The sequence below is a fragment of the Aspergillus versicolor genome (genome assembly GCF_001890125.1).
Source record: "Aspergillus versicolor CBS 583.65 unplaced genomic scaffold ASPVEscaffold_1, whole genome shotgun sequence".
Classification (NCBI taxonomy): domain Eukaryota; kingdom Fungi; phylum Ascomycota; class Eurotiomycetes; order Eurotiales; family Aspergillaceae; genus Aspergillus; species Aspergillus versicolor.
Genome location: NW_024467524.1, coordinates 570,994 through 590,241, shown reverse-complemented (window position 1 = coordinate 590,241; position 19,248 = coordinate 570,994). Strand labels below are relative to the sequence as shown.

The 19,248-nt window shown below is 49.6% G+C and overlaps 5 protein-coding genes and 3 non-coding genes across 8 annotated transcripts; 6 read left to right on the top strand and 2 right to left on the bottom strand.

Moving 5' to 3' along the window:
• Positions 1-530: 530 nt before the first annotated feature.
• On the top strand, positions 531-9,121 carry ASPVEDRAFT_48278 (uncharacterized protein; the record flags this gene model as incomplete). Its single annotated transcript, XM_040813976.1, has 9 exons — positions 531-714; positions 798-5,159; positions 5,220-5,375; positions 5,428-5,702; positions 6,278-6,970; positions 7,024-8,104; positions 8,158-8,580; positions 8,641-9,001; positions 9,061-9,121. The coding sequence occupies 9 exons, from the start codon at positions 531-533 to the stop codon at positions 9,119-9,121; spliced, it is 7,596 nt and encodes a 2,531-aa protein (XP_040661762.1).
• A 124-nt stretch (positions 9,122-9,245) lies between these two features.
• ASPVEDRAFT_77770 (Gfo/Idh/MocA family protein) lies at positions 9,246-10,388 on the bottom strand (the record flags this gene model as incomplete). The annotated part of the gene is made up of 2 exons (XM_040816442.1): positions 9,246-10,291; positions 10,340-10,388. 2 exons carry the CDS (start codon positions 10,386-10,388, stop codon positions 9,246-9,248), a joined length of 1,095 nt encoding a protein of 364 aa, XP_040661761.1.
• On the bottom strand, positions 10,340-12,846 carry ASPVEDRAFT_181215 (uncharacterized protein). Its single transcript, XM_040808872.1, has 3 exons — positions 12,606-12,846; positions 12,462-12,553; positions 10,340-12,412 (listed from the first exon to the last, which is right to left on the bottom strand). The coding sequence occupies exons 1-3, from the start codon at positions 12,753-12,755 to the stop codon at positions 10,750-10,752; spliced, it is 1,905 nt and encodes a 634-aa protein (XP_040661760.1). The 5' UTR covers positions 12,756-12,846; the 3' UTR covers positions 10,340-10,749.
• Positions 12,847-12,937: 91 nt separating this feature from the next.
• Positions 12,938-14,275, top strand: ASPVEDRAFT_35309 (Gfo/Idh/MocA family protein). Its single transcript, XM_040810967.1, has 2 exons — positions 12,938-13,116; positions 13,171-14,275. Exons 1-2 carry the CDS (start codon positions 13,063-13,065, stop codon positions 14,227-14,229), a joined length of 1,113 nt encoding a protein of 370 aa, XP_040661759.1. The 5' UTR covers positions 12,938-13,062; the 3' UTR covers positions 14,230-14,275.
• Positions 14,276-14,733: 458 nt separating this feature from the next.
• ASPVEDRAFT_119358 (uncharacterized protein) lies at positions 14,734-16,290 on the top strand (the record flags this gene model as incomplete). The annotated part of the gene is made up of 1 exon (XM_040805689.1): positions 14,734-16,290. One exon carries the CDS (start codon positions 14,734-14,736, stop codon positions 16,288-16,290), a length of 1,557 nt encoding a protein of 518 aa, XP_040661758.1.
• A 292-nt stretch (positions 16,291-16,582) lies between these two features.
• On the top strand, positions 16,583-16,670 carry ASPVEDRAFT_t30. Its single transcript has one exon. It is a non-coding gene; the product is annotated as a tRNA-Gln (tRNA).
• Positions 16,671-16,952: 282 nt separating this feature from the next.
• On the top strand, positions 16,953-17,039 carry ASPVEDRAFT_t31. Its single transcript has one exon. It is a non-coding gene; the product is annotated as a tRNA-Gln (tRNA).
• A 1,510-nt stretch (positions 17,040-18,549) lies between these two features.
• Positions 18,550-18,639, top strand: ASPVEDRAFT_t32. The gene has a single exon. It is a non-coding gene; the product is annotated as a tRNA-Gln (tRNA).
• The last annotated feature ends 609 nt before the right edge of the window (positions 18,640-19,248 follow it).

Here is a 19,248-nt window from a genome sequence, read left to right as displayed (position 1 = left end):
AATATGTTTCAAATCTAACGGGCGTCAATGAACGGGAACAAAAGCATTCGATAATAAACAAACCGGCTAAGCCATCTGTGCGGTCTTTGATCTTCTCCGACGATAGAAGCGCAATCGCTCCATCGAGAGTAATTTCTCCCTTCATCGTAGGAGCGTCTTGGCTTTAGTTCTGGGCTAGAAAACAGTGGGAGCAGCTCTGTAGCTCATCTGGGAATGCACAGATGCCCCATAATTCAACAAAACTTGCGATGTATGCGCTGCGATGTGGGTATATGTCGTCTATCGGCAGCCGATCTTTCACAAATAACTAAAAAATATTATATTCGCATGAAAACCCCCAGCTCTGGGGCTGTTTTGGTGTTGAGCTGACGGATTGTTGGTGGGTCACTAAAGCTCTCGCCGCCTTTGTAGACCGCCGGAATTTTGTCGCGTTCTCCGACCTTTTTTGTTGCTGGAACAAACACTCTGATGCTTCTTTGCATCGCATCTCCTGCGCCGCGCTTCGAGCACCAACTCGTTCGGCTCTGAGCATGGATAGCGCAGAATCTCTGGTTGGCCTTCGCGGCCTGTACCAGGATCTTTCTGCTCTCTCTGACTCGTCTCTTGTCAACATAGACCGACTCCGCGTCGAGTTGGAGACTCACATTCATGCCTTTAGGTCCCTACTTGACAAGCCCACAAAGAGCAATGCAAGCCGACAAAGTGTTCTCTCTGGTATGACTAAACCATACGCTACGATTTTCATAATTGAAATGGTGAAGAAGCTCTTGCGCTGACTTGCCCCACACCGAATACAGGGAAAATCACAATCAACGATGTGGAATATTCAGTCAACGAGGAATTCCAACAAGGCGCACTTCAGGTCGCCGACGCACTCGATATCGACGAATTGGTTGCATCGCTGTTATTTCTCAGGGCCCAAGAGGCTGCTCCAATGCTGGATAGACCTCCTGTGATTGTCGCAATCATACAATTCCACGAACGGCGACACTTCTTACTAGAATCACTGCGCCTCATCTTCCAGGAATCTTTCGAGGTAGAGCGGGAAGAGACGCAAGAGTTGATGCAAGAAATGTTGGCTCATGTTGTCGAGATCAAAGACGGCCAATTACGGAACGCATCATTATTCACACGCAAATGCCTAAAGTCCATGGAGGATATCGAGAGGTGGCTGGCTCTCCTTGGTGAACAAATCCAAAAGGTTTCCCTTGTTGGAGAAGCAGAAGATCAGGACATCATGGAGGCTATAGAGCACCAGCGCACCACGTTGTTCCAGCAACACGAGTCGCTGGGTGCAATAATATGCTACCTTTTCAAAGGGCCATACACGAGCTCTGAGGATCTAAGAATATTGCTAAACCACCTCAGGAAGATCGACCGTTTTGATGGCATACTTATCCACTACGTTCCGTCCATAATTTCCTCGTTTGTCCAGCACGGCTCTCCCGAGCGATCGGGTAACTATAATGACGCCCGGAGCCTAAATACAGCCATCCTCGCTACTAAAGATGGTCAGAACTGGAGACTCCAAACATTTCACTCGGCAGTCGTCGCACTTTGGCTCGCAGTCTACAGTGGATGGGACTACGATGGGCCGTCGTCAGCTCCACCAGGTGTAGACCTCGAAAAGGAAGGTGAAGAACGTACAAGAATGTTCATGTCGGCCCTAGACGACGGAGGTCTGGATCTCCTAGTTGCCATTTGCTCAGGTGTGAGTGGTGAGGAGTGGAACGACCCAGTCCGCAGTGAATTGGTAACAATGCTGTTGAGAGAAAGTGCGTCTTCAATGAGGGAAAGTGGTTGGGCGACGCCTGAAACGGATCCATGCTCTTCATATTTGAAATTCTTGTTAATGGAGAACTTTGAGGCCTTTGCGGAATCTTGCGTGGCGAATATGCCGGACGCTGTTCGAAAATTGAAAACCGAGGAGGACTCTCAGAGACTGGATCAAATTACCGCGCTGAGGGATGGATTGACTTCAAATCTCCATCGCAGTCTTGTGGAAGCCCGAACACATCTTGAGTCTTTTCTATTGATCATGGCCTTCGCATTCGAAGGCCGTCCTGACGCAGCGCAGGAGTTCTGGGCCGATCCCGATGGAAATCTATACGGCTTTCTGCAGTGGGCCTCCAAGCGACAGACCGTACCCAGGGTTAGCGCCTTTTGCGAACTATTATGTTCAATCTCTGGAGGAGAGGACAATGCCGCGTCTGCGCATAGGTTTCTCTTGGAAGAAGATAAATTCATGTCCTCAAAATTCAAGCGGTCCACATCCATGAATTGGTCGCAAATGTTCGCAGAACTTCAAATATACGCAACACGAGTCACAGAGAAGCCCACAACGACCCAAACCATTCAGCACGCCAGGAAGTTCGAGCCGGCTGAAATGAGTGAACCGGAAAGTCCTGTCATGCTCTCATGTTACCTCCGTCTTCTCGGGCATCTTTCCAGACAGAGCTCCGCCGTCCGGGAATGGATGCTACATCACCCATCGTTCAACATTGTTAGCACACTTTTGACCCTTTGCGGTGGGCCATTACCCTCTCACTTACGGGCAACGGTGTTCCAAGCACTTGCAGGTCTGATGTCTGATAGGAGCGCTCTTAACGGAAATGAAATGTGGCTCTCAATTGATCAATGGATCTCTAGCGGAGCTATGAGTGCCTCCGCTCACAACAAAGTTCCTCTGGTTTCAAACCCGCTTATCTGGCACGAGCAGCAGGCATTCGAGAAGATTGGTGAAAGCTTCGACCAAGCCAATGCGTTTATCGTTCTTATACTTTCCCTTGTTTCCCCGGCTATCGATTCAGCTGATTATCACCTCTGGTTGCCCTTTCCCGAATCGCTTGGCTCGTCCTATCGTATGCCGGGTATTGAACCGTACATAGACTTCATCTTGGGTCAAGCACTCTCAAGAAAGATCCCTGATCTCAACGAGCGCCAATCTAGACTACTCACTCACAATTCTCTGGATTTTGTCTTGACATGCCTGAATTCCTTCAACGAGCCCCTTGTTACTGCACTTAGCGGGGCATCGGCAACACCAGAACCCAGCCTTAAAACTTCGACACTGCTCACATATGTTCGCCTTCATCCGTTCGCGCGTGTAGCCGAGTGGCTGTATAATGAAGATGTTATCAAGGCTATTTTTGCAACAGCAGACCAAAAGGTTGCCGAGATTTCGAAAGCTCCGTCGGACTCTATTTTGGTATCATCCTTGGTTAAGAGCATTGAGGTTATGTATATGATTATGGATCTCCAGTCAACATACTTCAACATCGTTCGACCCTTCATAAGATCACAACCTGGAAGCAGACTTAACGTTGCAAATTCTTCGCTCTCCGCGTTCGAGGACTGCGTCTTGAACAATTTGCAGATCATCCCCAATTTGTGTCTATATTGCAGTACGGGTCACCAGCAGCTTACCGTCTCTTCAATGGCTCTATTGGAAAAGCTATCGAGTTCCGAGCGACTGAACAGGCTCTCTTCCCCGGAGCTATCCAGGTGGCGGTCATCGAACAAGATTGTTGAGGTGTTGAGCACAGAGGTTGATGTGGATGGTGTCTCTCGTCCTTTCGTGCTTCATATGCAACCCGACCCGAGGGAGCTTGATTCTGGCCCGCTAGCTTCGGGTTACATCATACGTCAAAGCCTATTACAGCTCCTCAATAGCTGTTTGGATATGATCTCGGATCGGCCTACAGTTGCTCACTTGCTGCTTGGTTTCGGCTGTGTGGGCAACCTGCTTGATGTTTCCCCTGAAGGTTTGTTCGCCAACGGCACGTCCTTACTCCACGCCATTCTAGGTTACGTGCAAAGTTACCCGGGTGAGTTGGACGACAACGTTGTGCCATGGATGCTGCACTCGAAACGCACGGCGTTTGAAGTATTGAAACATCTATGGTCGTCGAAAATTTCGTCATATTATACGTTAGCGGAGATGCGTGCCAGTGGCTTCCTTGTCAGCTTGTTTGCGAGCCAGCCTCTAGTGGGGCCAAGCACGGAATGGGATGGCTTGCCACTTGCGGCAGAGGATTTTTGGGTGTGCGAATCGACAGTCGCGCTCGCGGAATTCTTATTGTTTAGAAGCTGTCTATTCGACTATGCTGCAACGGAGATTCGCTCTGCGGCAAAAATTGGTTCACCCACGTTACTAGAGAATATCCTGTCTACGTTGTTTGGAAGCTCCGCTTTAGATAATGGAGCAATCCTTCCAAACCCGACTGTGTTCGACCTTTTCGATTTCGCGGACCTCGATATTCAGTTCCATGCGCTGACACCAGATGTGGAGTTTCTCGCCGGGCTTAACATTGACGTGTGCGCAAAGCCGCAAGCCGACGGCTCTTTTGCATTATACGACATTCCCCAAGTGGAAGCACTCATACAAGCCAGGAAAGAAGACCGATTAGCAGACAATGAGTTGCGTCCGCAGGATTCTGAATTGTTCGATGCTGAAGGGGAAAGCTTAATTGTGTTCCTGCGAGCAACAAATCAATCACGAATAATCAATTTCAACCGGCGCATGGCACTCCGCTCCTGGGCTGAGTTACTCACCACTATACTCACTTGCTGCGAGCTTGAGGGTGGACGGAAATTAACGTTCATCCTACATTCCATTCAACTAACGCTACCGAAACTTGAGGGTGCTATTGAAGAGAATCTCCCTGAAGGTCTTGAGCTGGCCCGGTTGGCGGAGACGTTGGTTGAACATTTGGAGCCAACATCTGGCAAATCGACACCTCCGAGGCGTAATGGGGATATTGTTGATGAGAAGCTACACCAACTATTCCAAATCTGTACTCGAGGTATCGTCCTGTCCACTGGGAGTGTCCATCTAAAGGAGACTTTCTACAACATCTGCGCACTCTACATTGCCCGTGTCGTCTCCTCTAGTACTGGAAATGGTAGCATGAGACAACACTGCCAGCAAGTAGTCAAATCATCGGGTAGCGCTCTCATCGAGGCCATTTGCGACGACGCCTACACCGGCCAGGAAACGTGCCGAGTTTCAGCCCTTTTACTGCTCAATGCTCTGGCAACGCTGGACAGGCACGCGGACGCTATGTTAGCCGAATCAATAGCCGAGTCCAATTACCTGAGTTTATTCCTTGATAGCATTCGAGTGTTGCCGGTCGAGCTTAGGAATGCCCAAACCAACGGTAAGTGTTTTCCATCCGTCAGTTCGTCACTAGTCACGAGTCACTAATCAAGAATTATAGACACGCCTATACTCTTATCATATTACGAATCCCTACTATCCTTGCTGCAACAGCTCTGCCAAACAAAACCTGGCGCAACTCACGTGTTAAAGGCTGGCTTATTCCAGGCCGTGCGCGATTCACAGCTATTCGCTGCGGATCCCGACCTTGGTATCGGTATGTACTAATGCATTCTTAGAAGACTCCTCACCTCATTCTCTAACCATAGCAGACATTGATAACGCCGATGCCCTTCGGAAATACTACGATCTCCTCGACTCGGTGCTCCGAGTCATTGTCACGGCAGCATTTTCTCGAGGGTTCCACAACGAACAAATGGTCGAGCAGACCCGATCCTTCCTCACGGAGAACAGGCAGAGCATGGTGGGCATATTCAAGCGTTTTGCCAAGATTGGCGGATCTGGTGCAGTCGACCACCACGACTCACTTACCAGCATTGCGAAGTCATACACGGCCCTTGTTGCTGCTACAGACTTTTTAGAGGTGCGCACAATCACTCTGCCGTCCCACATCAACGTCTAACTTTTCATTGTAGGTTGAAGAAAACGTAGTCCAGCAGCATATTGGGCCGCAGCTATTTTCATAAACCAGGTTTTGCATAAGAAGTCGATGCATGGAAGGACTGGTGTATTTATGGGATAAAGCATATGGGAATTGATTCTAGTATACATTCGACTCACGAACTTTTCATAACACATCAACGAAAACAACAACACTTATTAGCTCTTCAATTATCAAGCCATTTTAAGCACGGATACGTACAGCTTAAGTAGTGTAAAACCGAGGAGCGCTTTGAGCTTCCCCCGGATTCATGATGTGCTAGCTTATGTCATCATGTATTATCTTAACTATCTCTAGCTTCAACGTCAATTGAACTGCGGAGGTCCCTCACTCCCAGCTTCCTTCATATCTCAGCTTACCATCGCATCAACCAGCAAATCGAGGAAATTCTAGAATTAGAGGCTTCTTGCGATGGTTTTCGTGATCCGAACACTTTTTGGGTCTTTCCAGCTGTGAATGCTTCCCCTCTTCTCCCTCTTCTAGATAGAACCGGGTAGATGCAGCAGAACTCGAGAGGCGCCACCGAGCAGAGGAGCGGTAAGCGCAAGGTTTCTAGCAAGAGGAAGCTGAACGATCAGGAGGCTTCGACTCAACAACCTCCAAATCAGCAAGCGACCATCTCGGAGCTCCTCCACCGCAACAAAGCGCAAGACGAACTTCCATCGCCGACAACCAAGCGAGTGCGATCGTCTCTCTCGTCCCTACCTCCGAACCAGCCCGGCTCCGGCGAAATGTACAGTTTTTCGAACACAGGGACAAAACCGAGTGGTCCGAATACCGGAGAACCTGTCTTGTCGAATTCCGCCCTTCAGCCCAATGCCCCATCCCATCAGAGCAACTTCACGCCGCATACTGGAGCGAAGAGGCTGGTTGTGAAGAATTTGAAGACGGGCGGTCGCTTAAATCGGGATTCATATTTTGATAAAGTGTGGGGTCAATTAGATGCGGCCTTATCAGCAATCTTTAGTGGCGGGAAGCCGGAGATATCACTCGAGGAGCTATACAAGGGGGCCGAGAATGTATGTCGTCAGGGTCGGGCTGCAGAACTATCAAGACGGCTTCAAGAGCGATGTCGCGAGCATGTTACCGGGAAATTACACGATTCTCTGGTCGACAAAGCCCGGATGGGATCCAACATCGATACTCTGAGGTCTGTGGTAGAGGGTTGGAAAGTATGGCAATCAATGCTGGTATGGTCTCCTCTATCATGATGCGAAAACTTTTATACTGACACGTGCAATAGGTTACCGTGCGCTGGATCTTCTATTACCTTGACCAGTCGTTTCTCCTTCACTCCAAAGAACATCCCGTAATTCGAGAGATGGGTTTAATACAGTTTCGACAGCACATATACTCCGATCCCACATTACAGCAAAAGATACTCCAGGGCGCCTGTGATCTCGTCGCTGCGGATCGCAGCGAGGACCACAGCATGCTTGCCGACTCCTCCCTTCTTCGGAATGCTATTGAACTATTCCACAGTCTTGATGTTTATGTTTCTGGTTTGGAGCCTGTGCTTATTGCGGACTCAAAGGGGTTTTTTTCCCTTTGGGCTCAGCAAGAGGCATCCGGATATCTAGCGTCATATGTGGAAAATAGCCATCGCTTGATTGAGAACGAGATGAATCGTTGTGAACAATTTTCGTTCAACAAGACCACTAAACAGAAACTGTCTGAACTACTCGACCAAACTCTAGTAACAGACGAGGAAGATGTCTTGTTGAATCAGAAGGACATTCTCGGTTTGCTGCGAGTAGAGAACAACGTTGCTCTAGCACAACTTTACACACTCCTTGAGCGAAAGGATCTTGGCGCCAAACTGAAAGGCGCCTTCAGCGCATACATTGTGGAGGAAGGGACGGGTATCGTTTTCGATGAAGAGAAAGACGCGGAAATGGTTTCCCGTTTGTTGGACTTTAAGAAACAGCTTGACAATATCTGGAATGAATCATTCCGTCGAAATGAAGACCTCGGTCACACTCTCCGCGAGGCCTTTGAGACGTTCATGAACAAGGGCAAAAAGTCAGACTCCACGGGTGGTACGGACAACCCAAAGACCGGGGAGATGATTGCGAAATACGTAGACAGGCTTCTTCGGGGAGGATGGAGACTAGCCCCCACACGAGAGGCAGAGGACATGCCACTGGCAGATGAAGATGCAGAGATCAATCGACAGTTAGATCAGGTGTTAGACCTGTTCCGCTTCGTCCATGGGAAAGCTGTCTTCGAGGCTTTCTACAAGAATGACCTGGCTCGTCGCCTCTTGATGGGCAGAAGCGCAAGCGATGATGCAGAGAAGAGCATGCTGTCAAGGCTCAAGATAGGTTTGTATTTTATGCAATATCACGTTCTCTATTGTATACTAACTGGGTTCCAGAATGCGGTTCGAGTTTTACACACAACCTCGAATCCATGTTCAAAGATATGGAAGTTGCTCGGGATGAAATGGGTGCTTATAGTTCCATTCAGCGAGAGCGACAAACTCCTCTTCCGGTTGATTTACACGTCAGTGTGCTATCCCAATCGGCATGGCCGACATACGTGGATGTCCCAGTGCGGATACCGCCGGAGATCGCAACCGCCATCAGCGACTTTGAGAAGTTCTATGACAGCAAATACAATGGTCGGAAGCTCACATGGAAGCACCAGCTAGCACACTGTCAGATCCGGGCAAGGTTCCCCAAAGGAAACAAGGAACTTGTCGTCAGTTCATTCCAGGCAGTTGTGCTATTATTGTTCAATGAACTCCCGGATGGGGGCACACTTAGCTATCGCCAGATTCAAGACGCCACTACACTATGTAGGCCACCTTGCCTCAATATTTTACTATTCAAGACATTTCTTTACTGACACCTTCAAGCGGACCAAGAGCTTACGCGGACGCTCCAGTCTCTTGCGTGCGCCAAATACCGGGTTCTCAGCAAGAAGCCTAAGGGTCGGGATGTTAATGAGACCGACGAGTTTGCTTACAATCCAACATTTACCGACCCGAAAATGCGGATCAAGATTAACCAGATCCAGCTGAAGGAGACCAAAGAGGAGAACAAGACAACCCATGAACGCGTCGCCGCTGATCGTCACTACGAGACTCAAGCAGCAATTGTGCGGATAATGAAAAGTCGCAAGAGCATCACACACGCCGAACTGGTGGCGGAAGTTATCAAGGCGACGCGGAGCCGCGGTGTTCTTGATCCATCGGATATCAAGAAGAATATTGAGAAGTCGGTTCCTCTACCATTCATTCTCTTACGCATCAATTTGCTAACCGTAGATTAAACAGGTTGATCGAGAAGGATTACATGGAGCGCGACGATGGAAACAGATACCAATATGTAGCCTAGTTAGACACTACTAATTTGTCTTTGTACATGGCTTTCTTTACGAGCTCAAGAGCATTCTAGCGGTTTTTTTTAGATCAGTCAGGCGTAAATCAGAACTCCACCGTCTACCTATATAATATGAGCTCTAAGCCTCTTCCTCCTGAGGAAACCTCGCCCCACCCTGAGCCCTAATCACATCCAAAATCTCCAAAACTCTTACCGTCTCGCCATGGCTCATCGTCTCATTCTCTTTCTCCCCCCGACTAATACTCCCCGCCACCGCATCAGCTTCGAAGTAGAATCCCATCCCCTCCGGTTCAAACTCATACCTCTTCCCTTCCTGCTCCGCACTCGTACTCGCACTGCCAATCTTAGGATAAACCGTGAAAGCACGCGGCGCTGACGCCGCTGGTCCCTCGACAGTTATGTATCCCTCACTTCCCTCAATCCTCATAAACACTCCCGGCGTCCTAGCCTCCGTTGTGGACGTCAGGATACCCTGGCGTCCTGTGGTTGGGTAATGGAGTATAAAAGACGAGGCAACATCAATCCCATCCCTAAGCGTCTGAGTCGCACTCACACGCGGCCTCTCATTTACCTCCGAATCAAGGGTAAGTAAGCCCCAAGTCAACGCATAGATGCCTATATCCAGCAAGCTCCCTGCGCCCATTCTGGGGTCTTTAAGTCGCGAGTCAGCAGGCAACGAAGCGATATCCTTGTCGAGCCCAAAATCGCAGAACGTGCGGCGCACGTCGCCGATTACCCTGTCGGTGTAGAGGGCTTGACGCAGGCTGGACGTTAGCGGGTGGAATCGCGTCCACATGGCTTCCATAATGAAAACGCCCTTGGCCTTTGCGGCGGCGAGAACCTCGCGCGCTTCAGAGGCATTTAGTGTGAATGCTTTCTCGCACAGGACGTGTTTTCCGTGAGCGATTGCGTCGAGACAGTTCTGTTTGTGGAGGCCGTGGGGGGTGCCGATGTAGACTATGTCGACAGCGGGGTCGGCGTAAACGCCCTTATAGTCGGGGTAGACAGTTGGTTTAGGGAAAAGGGCTGGCAGGTGTGTTGTGAGGAATTCGTTGCCTTTTTCGAGCGAGGAGGAGCCGATTGCCTGGATGCTGTGCGTTGCGGAGGTGGATTTGCGAGGTGTGGTTATGTCTTTTGTGAACCAGGAGGAGATGAGACCCGTTCCTTGGGGCTGTTAGTATTATTACGAGAGTTTTGAGGCAGTAGTTTTACCGATTATGCCCCAACGGAGGGTCGGAAGGCGAGTGTCGGTAGAACCCATTGTACTTCGTTATTAGGGCTAATTCGTTTATAGGACGAAATTGACGGACTTTCGGTTTGTTTAGTAAAAGTGGAGGGCTTCCAGCAATATTAAAGTCGGGCTATGGTCAGGTTATATGACAAGCTTATCGGTGAGCACCCCACTTCTCATAGAGGTTACGAAGGGAGCCAAGACAGCATGGATAGTGTACGGTGTAAGATGTCCCGAAGCATCAGCCTCGTTGTATGCGGAGAAGCGGCTGCTATCCCCGCAAGAAATGGCGTTAAGTCCGTGTCTCCCCGGCAGGCTTGCCCAGGTGGGTCCCAGCAGCGAGCCGAAGTATAACCAAACGAACCAAGATGCATTAGGCTAGTGCATACATTTACTGAGTCGGGCTTCCAAATGCTGGTACGGGCGGGTTAACCGACTGGTAGATATGCTGAAGAGCAAGTCTTGCAGTGCGCAAATCTGGGGCTTCGTCTTCCCAGTATGCGATGCCCGCGATACAATTGTCCATCATTGTAGTCCAATCTGAAGGCATCGCAATGTTCTGGCTCCTCGCAGCCACCAGCACCAGGAGACCTTTGGTAAAAAGATTGCGTGCTGCAAACCAGGATCCATGGTGCCTATGTCTAGTGAAACAATTGCGGAGATGGTTAGAGATATTCTCCAGGCATAGGTTAGCATTCTGCGCATATATCGGCATATTCGGATCCCGGGGGCTGGAGTGTGCCGCCAAATACAAAAAGGGTCGCCAAATTCGCTCACGGAGATCTAGGTACCGCGCGTGGAGGAAATATGATAGTTCATCTGCAGTGTCGGCGCCATTAGATTGGAACATGGGCGGAAAGTTCTCCAGCCATTGAACGGCCTGAGCATCGAGCTCCTCAGCAATGCGCTGAAGGTTATGGATAGGCATTTTTGTCCATTCGTCTGGGTCCAAAGGGTACAGTGTGGCAGTAATGCGGTTTAGCATTCGCCGGCCTGCAACCTCTGACAAGTAATAGTACCAACTGCGTTCCGAGCTGGCAGCCAAATTTGTGGTTGATCCGACTTGAGTTCCACCATCTGGATACAATACACTCTCCGGGGGAGAAGGGAAGGCATCGGAATATTCTACCTTGGCCAATTCTGTTGGTGGCAACGCAATTTCCTCTCTCATTTCACAGTCTGACTTCAGACAGGACCAGTAAAGGCGAGATCTGACTGTCTCCGATGACTGTTCAACAGACTGGTTGAATGATGAGGATTTCAGATGGGTTTGAAAATAGGTACAGGCTCGGTTGAACGATAGTGAAGCTCGTAGGGGTCGCATTGTATACATTTCGTAAACACCGACGAGGAACGCACATTGAATAGCGATTATCGAAGGGCCTAGTAAGCCGATTCGCTTGCGTGCCGCATTGTAGTATGATTCGGCAGTAACATAGTCGCGGCCGTCCTGATGGGACCTATCTTGAGGTCCCGGAGTATCAAGACAGAAAGGCCTGGCGACTGTTCCCAAGGCACATGTGATAAGAATCAAGCAGGACGGTCCATCCCATCGAAAACCATCTTCCTCGATACGGCGAGACAGATTTCTCAGCTCGTGGGGGTCCAGGATTGGATTCTTCGTGTGAACGTTTTCCAAGAAATTCTCAACAAGTAAAGGAACGTCTTCCTCGCGAATTCCACGACCCCTAGATGACACTCCTTGCTCCACGGTCTCTTCAGGGCAGGACGGGTTGAAGAACAACTTGTCGAGTTCGTTCGGGTCACAAAGACCACTAAGAGAGGGCCATTTTAAAACACGGCCGCTCGCACACTTTGCCTGAAGCTGCTGTGCTTCTAGCAAAAATGTATATTCTGTACTCTTGTAAATCGTTTCGCTGGGAGATGTTGTTAGCGTCAAATTAGAGCCGGCACTTTCCCCAGACTCCTGTGGGACGTTTCTCGCACCACCCGGGGTGTCGGGAAATGAAGTGCGCGGAGTGCCGGGGCTTTGTTCTATCAGCCGGATAGCATAATTTACGCGATCCAGAATGGCAAGGCTCGCCGGGTCAAACCTGGAAGATCGTTAGGGTAGCTTCACGAAGAGCGGACCAGGGGCCTTACGAGGAAAAGTCTGTGGAGGTATCCTGATAGACGCATTGGAATTGCAGTGAAGTGCATGTGCCACAAGAAGGACGCTGGTTGTCACATTTAGACTGGCGGCCTAATTAGCCATTCTGTATCAGATTTATCCAGTATCCGCAGTACCTTTCTCATGCGGCAGAGCTGGCAGGCCGCCACAGCCCGTCTGCGAGGATACGCACTGCGTGGTGCGCTGACTCGAGGCCTCTTTGCAGCCGGGGGATCCCCGGCACCATCTGCGTCCTCAACGCTTCGGTGAGGACTCATTTGCTGCATATTCGAGAGGTGGGCTTCGAGGCGCTTGGATGGAAAATGCGAATCACAGCCTAGAGAAAACCCATAAGGTACCAACGTCGATGTATGCAGGATGATGGAGGGAGTTGTAGGAAGGTTGCCGGTTTTCCCCGCTCGAAAGCACAAAAGAAAAAGCAACAGACTCCAACTGATTGTAACACACTCTCGAAGCTCCCATGACAAGACAATGCGGGGCTGCTCAATTGCCGATTTTAAATTGAGATGCCCCCCAAGTTCTTGCCAATGTCGCCGCTAACCTTCCGTTGCCATACCTCACTTGCTATCCAAGATGGGTTCAGGCATCGTCCGCGTTGGTGTGATCGGTTGTGGTGAAATCGCCCAGGCAAGACAGCTTCAAAGGTTCAATTCAGCTTATTTTTTTCTAATTGACAGATAGGTATCACACATTCCAACCTTCAACTTTCTGTCCGACTACTTTCAAGTCACCTACCTCTGCGATATCTCCACAAGCGCTCTACAACACTGTCAACGCAAGGTGGCCGGAAATCCTCCAAAGGTTACAAAATCTGCCGAAGAACTGTGTAGTTCGCCCGAAGTCGATGCAGTTCTGGTTTGCAATGCGTCTGCTTATCATACCGAACATGCACTGCTTGCCCTAAAGAACGACAAATCAGTATTAGTCGAGAAGCCGCTCACCAGCTCTTACAAAGACATCGAGAAACTCCAGGCTGTAGAAAAGGCTTCCAAGGGCCAGTTGATGGTGGGATACATGCGACGTTATGCGCCTAGCTTCCTTGACGCCATCGCAGAGATTGGGGGAATCTCACAGATTCTATACGCTCGGGTCCACGATATCATCGGACCCAACGCAGCATTCGTTGGACAGTCAGGAACATACCCCAAGCGATTTGACGATTACGCCCCTGAAGACTCACAAGCTCTACATGATAAGGATCGAACGGCTTCAGATGAGGCTCTAGCTGCTTTCGGAGTCATTGCCAATGACGAGACACGTCGGATGCTGATGATACTGGGTGGTCTGGGGACACATGATTTATCTGCCATGCGGGAGGCTATTGGGATGCCGAAAAGCGTAATGGCTGCGGTGCTGAAACCTCCTATCTGGACAGCAACTTTTGACTACGGGTCATTCCCAGTTGTCTATGAATCCGGGATCAATCAAGTCCCTATTTTTGACGCTCACATCGAGATTTACGGGCAAGACAAGATTGTACGCATCAACTACGATACTCCATATGTTAAAGGGTTACCAACGACAATGACGGTGCGTGAGAAAACAACCGGTCCGCGTGGGGAGGAATGCTACCAAGAGCGCAACGTGCGAGCCACGTACGAGGATAACTATACGGTAGAGCTAAAGGCGTGGCACGAGTCTATCGTCCAGGGAAGTGAGCCTAAAACAACGATCGAGGACGCCCGACAGGACGTCGACCTGATGCAGATGCTTCTGCAGGCGGCGTTCCCAAGTGTATGAATTATAAAAGAGTTTTAGATTCAATGTCAATAAAATGTTTCACAAGAACTTAACTCCCCAATAATAACGAGACATGAATTTATTCAAAATTCCAAATCATAACAAGATCGCCACTCTGTATCGCCCAACTTGCCTAGATGCATAGAAGGCCGACTCTCCCCGTGGCCAGGGGAGCCATGATCCTCCGGTGGGAGACGGCACCGGAACCCTTGCCGTAGTCTCCATCCCGTTCAATCATTCATTAATCTGCCTCTTTTGGTCTTCCAGTTCAGGCCTGGGTTTGTGATTGCCCATTCCCATCCCCGCAAGGTCATTCAATTCCCCCATGGGGTGCCGGTCCATCATGCCCCGTTCACCCCCAGACACCACAGGGATTCAGGTTTCGGCTTGCTCAATCTCAACTGCATGGAGGCCGTGGTCTAGGAACTTAAGAAGGCTCGTGTCTCACTTCCGACCGCCGTCCAAATTAGGCGCCTAACTCGAATATTTCTTTCCACGTCTATCATGGCCTACAAGGACATTCAAGTCAGGTCGGTTGGCGCTGAACTGGCCAGGGTACTTCCTAATGACGACATTCCCTGGTATCGAAAGCGATACCTTCTCCGTCTCAATTTCTCCCTCCTGAGCCTCTTTCTCCTCTCCGCATCCGATGGATACGACGGCACCCTGATGAATGGTCTTCAGGCTCTTCCTCGTTGGCAGGAGTTTATGAACACTCCAACCGGCGCATGGTTGGGGTTCGTGAATGCTGTACAGAATCTCTCATCCTTCGTCCTCTATCCCATTGTCGCCTGGTGCAGTGACCGCTTTGGGCGAAAGACAACTCTCGGTATCAACTTTCTGTGGCTTGCTCTCGCTGTGGCCCTACAAACAGCCGCAAAGAGCCCTACAATGTTCGTTCTAGGGCGATTATTCATCGGCGGCTCTTCTTCATTTACTTCAGGTTGCGCTCCAATCCTCATGGCAGAAGCTGCTTATCCCACCCATCGAGGTATCATCACGGCCATGTTCATGTGCGGCTGGCATGTCGGTTCCTTCCTTGCTGCCTGGGTTACATTTGGTGTCCGCAACGTCCCCGACAACTGGTCCTGGCGTATCCCATCCCTACTGCAATGTGCCCTTCCCATACTCGCCTTCCCAGGCTTCCTCATGGCCCCCGAAAGCCCACGATGGCTAGTATCAAAAGAGCGTGTAGAAGAAGCCCGCGCATTTCTCGTCAAGTATCATGCTGGCGGCGATGAAAACTCACCTCTCGCCAGCTTCGAACTCCAGGAGATCGTGAACTCCTTAGCACTTGAGGCACAACACCGCAAATCCTCCTCGTGGATGGACTTGCTCCGGGGCCGTGGAAACCTCCATCGGTCCTTCATCTCAGTCACACTCGGTGTCTCCTCCCAATGGAACGGAGTCGGAATTGTCTCATACTACCTCGCTCCCGTCCTTAGAAGCGTTGGGATCACGTCCGTAACAAACCAGACCATGATCTCTGGCTTCCTCCAACTCTGGAATCTCATCCTTTCTGTCAGTGCAGCCTTCAATGTCGACCGCCTCGGCCGCCGTACGCTGTTCATCATTTCCAGCGTCGGCATGCTATGCTCATATATTATCATCGCAGCTCTCTCGGGGTCCTTCGCACAAACAAATATTGCAGCAACGGGTATTGCCGTGATCCCATTTCTCTTCATCTACTACGGCTTCTATGACATCGCGTTCACGCCCCTCCTCGTCTCTTATACCTGCGAGATCTGGCCGTTCGATCTCCGCTCGAAGGGTCTAGTGCTGGGAATGAACAGTACCCGGGTAGCATTGTTCTTCAACACATTTGTCAACCCGATTGTTCTTGATGCAATAGCATGGAAATATTATATCGTCTACTGTGTTCTTTTGGTGATTATCACAACCACTATATGGTTCTGGTATCCGGAGACCAAGGGCCATACATTGGAGGAGGCGGCTGCTCTGTTCGATGAGGATAAGGGAGCAAATAGAGAGAAGAACATCATGCCCGTGGTCGAGGATAAGGGAAATGCTACTGATTTTTCGCACATTGAAAAGGCGTGATTTATATCATATTGGTACTGACTACTTACTCTCTCTTACTCTATAAAAAAACATTGATATCAGGAAGGTGCGACCTACCTCAATCCAGCCCCTTGCTAGATACAGATAGAAGGGGCGACCTGAGTCGGTCACTCTTTCCCAATTCAATGCGTGTATTGTTCTATGTAAAATGTGGCACACTTTATCTATAGGCGAACACTATTGCGCTGCCCTAACTTGGGGTTTTTGTGCACCTTAGATTCGTATGCGGGTACTGATAATTTAAACTAAAATTCCCGAACACAACAACCAAGGTCTTGTGGTCTAATGGTTATGACATCAGACTCTGATACTTATTAGAGTCACATCTGGTAATCCCGGTTCGATCCCGGGCAGGACCTCTTCTTTTTTGTGGGGGACATCATCCTCTATTACTCCCAAGAACTTTTTTTCGTATTGGCTGTGACACACTGACTTTTAATCAATATAAGTATAACTTAAATAAAGACTTTTCCAACTCCGCTGTTACACACGCTGACACACGGGCAAGGCAAGTGCCAGGCACAAGCTGGTTAGCGCGACCTGGAGACTGCCGGGAAGACCCGTAATTTCCCCTTTCGGCTGCGGTTAGCCCTATCATGGATCTCAACAGTGTATTTTCCCCCGGCGACCAAACATCCGCCGGTCGTATGGTCTAATGGTTATGACATCAGACTCTGATTTATTTAGAGTCATATCTGGTAATCCCGGTTCGATCCCGGGTACGACCTCATATCCCGTTTTGTTCTGTTCTGTTTTGTTTTTGCTTCAGATTTTTGGAATTGGCGATTGGTGGTGATGGATGATGGCAACGTTTGGTTGTGGTGGGTGTGATATGAGTCTGACTACGCCTACTCCAGAGTGGGTAAGTTGTCTTGTCTTTAGGGCCGGAACAATTTGTGAGACGGCCTACCAGTGGTTTCCTGGAAGACGGCTTTTCATACAGGTCTGTCAGGGAGTACATCGTAATAACAGAGTGCGCTGTGATCATTAACTAATACTTGACAGGTCTTTCCCAGTGCGCAAGAATTAATGTTAAGGCTACTAGTAAAACTGCAGCTTGTCTGATGGGCTTTTTCATCTCATGAGTTGACTGTAGTGTGCAGTTTGAGTATTCCTTGCTGCGGGTCTGATTTCCATACAAGGGCAGCCGTTTGCGTATCTCGAGGGCTGGCACAAGTCCGGCAATTGTCCCTGGGCGATAGTACTCCGCCAGACGAGGGCGGGAGGTATTGGAAACTGTGGGAACGAGACGGGGTTGGGATTTGCGGGGTAGGCTGCCAGACTACGCGGAACAATCCTTCATAGAATACGCGCACATGTAGACGTAATTGGTAGTAGGTATGTGGTTGTTGTTAGGTAGATACCCGAGTATACCTGCATTTATCCAGTTATGAAGGCGGGGCCCTGCCATCTCCAAATTATAGCGCCTCGGTCTTGTCGTGGCACCTCTTGGCCGGGGTGCAAACTCCACAAAACGCGATCTTAGTTATCGGCCATTCTCCGGAACGCCAATGTCAACCATCTGCGGGGTGTTGACATTTGGGGTAATGGAAACATCGCTCCTCTCTAGGTTGGGGAAGCGAAGGCGTGGTGAGCCGGTTAGGTTCGGAAAAGCCTGGACGCCACAAGCCATCTACTTGCTTTTCCGAATGGATTCGCTTTCCAGGGTACGCCGGCGTGTCACTTACAGGGATACTTCCCGTGCTTGGTCTTGTCTATTTGTCGTGTTTTGTTCTCGGAGGAGCTCGGGCTCTTTTTGGCCTATATACACTCGGAAAACTTCAACAGTATGAGTTTTCGCTTACGGATAATAGACTGATCATCCGGGGCCGGGCCATGGCTAGTAGATTTTGCCGCGTAAATCTGATGTCTGATCGGTATTGACCAAGACTTTGAGATGATTTGTCCTCTTTCCGGTTGGCGAATTTTCCAGAGAGAGGTACTGGGTATTGGTAGGCTGTTGGAATTATATATAACGAGAGTTGTACATATTTTGTTTTGCAAGTCGGTCGGGAGAAAAAAGAAAGTGAGACCGGAAGGACTTTAAGAAATGGGTTAAAAAAATAATTTTAAGTCACTTGTTAAACTTCATTCAACTATCCTTAAATAGGACGATTGCTGCTGTGGATTGAATGGATTCAATGGATTGAACTGACAGTTGAAGCTAAAGCCTTTTTTAGTGGTGGATTTTGATTGAGAATTATGTAGTCAATTTGTGAACAAAACACTAACCAATCAGGTCTTGTGGTCTAATGGTTATGACATCAGACTCTGATACCATAATTAGAGTCACATCTGGTAATCCCGGTTCGATCCCGGGCAGGACCTCTTCTTTTTTTTTCTGATTCGGATTTTTACCCCGTTAGATCAGAAGCAGCCAATTTGAACACTCCGCTAATACGTAGTAATTGGACGCACGGTACGGTGGTATCGACCGGTGAAGATTAAAATGTATGATCCATAAGGAACTCATGTGAGTCCGTCCATACTGCCAGGACCCAGGGACCTTGTAGATCCCGGCCGAGAATCAATCACAGGGCCGACGTAAAGCTAGTGTGGCAGGCCCCTTGTTTGGAGTTCCGCGGTAGGTATGCCGCACACCGCAGTGCTGGGCCCCTGGGGAGGAAAGTCCAGAAGCGGGATGGAGACAGTCTGGACCACAAGAGGCTCACGTGGAAGTCTGAGCTTTTCGATCCACCTTCTGGAACAGCCCGGAGCAGCTCCAGCTGGAAACAGCATTGATCCAGGAGTCCCACGAAAATCCTCCGGCGGAGCAGTCGCAATGAAGATCCCCTGCAATTTCTCAGTCGCATGACCTCTCCTGCGACGGTCGAGATTATCGTGCTGACAATTACCCTGCCCAACGATAATCGGCAATACTATCAGCGATGAGCCCTCCGTGACGTGTCCAAGCACCACTGCGAGAGTCATTGAATT

Excerpts from the sequence above, each read along its gene's own strand:
- ASPVEDRAFT_181215 (XM_040808872.1), bottom strand. The coding sequence starts at position 12,755 with ATGCAGCAAATGAGTCCTCACCGAAGCGTTGAGGACGCAGATGGTGCC. Across the intron at positions 12,554-12,605 it reads AGCTCTGCCGCATGAGAAAG|TCTAAATGTGACAACCAGCG; the intron begins GTACTGCGGATA and ends TTAGGCCGCCAG. Across the intron at positions 12,413-12,461 it reads ACCTCCACAGACTTTTCCTC|GTTTGACCCGGCGAGCCTTG; the intron begins GTAAGGCCCCTG and ends ACGATCTTCCAG.
- ASPVEDRAFT_35309 (XM_040810967.1), top strand. The coding sequence starts at position 13,063 with ATGGGTTCAGGCATCGTCCGCGTTGGTGTGATCGGTTGTGGTGAAATC. Across the intron at positions 13,117-13,170 it reads GTTGTGGTGAAATCGCCCAG|GTATCACACATTCCAACCTT; the intron begins GCAAGACAGCTT and ends ATTGACAGATAG.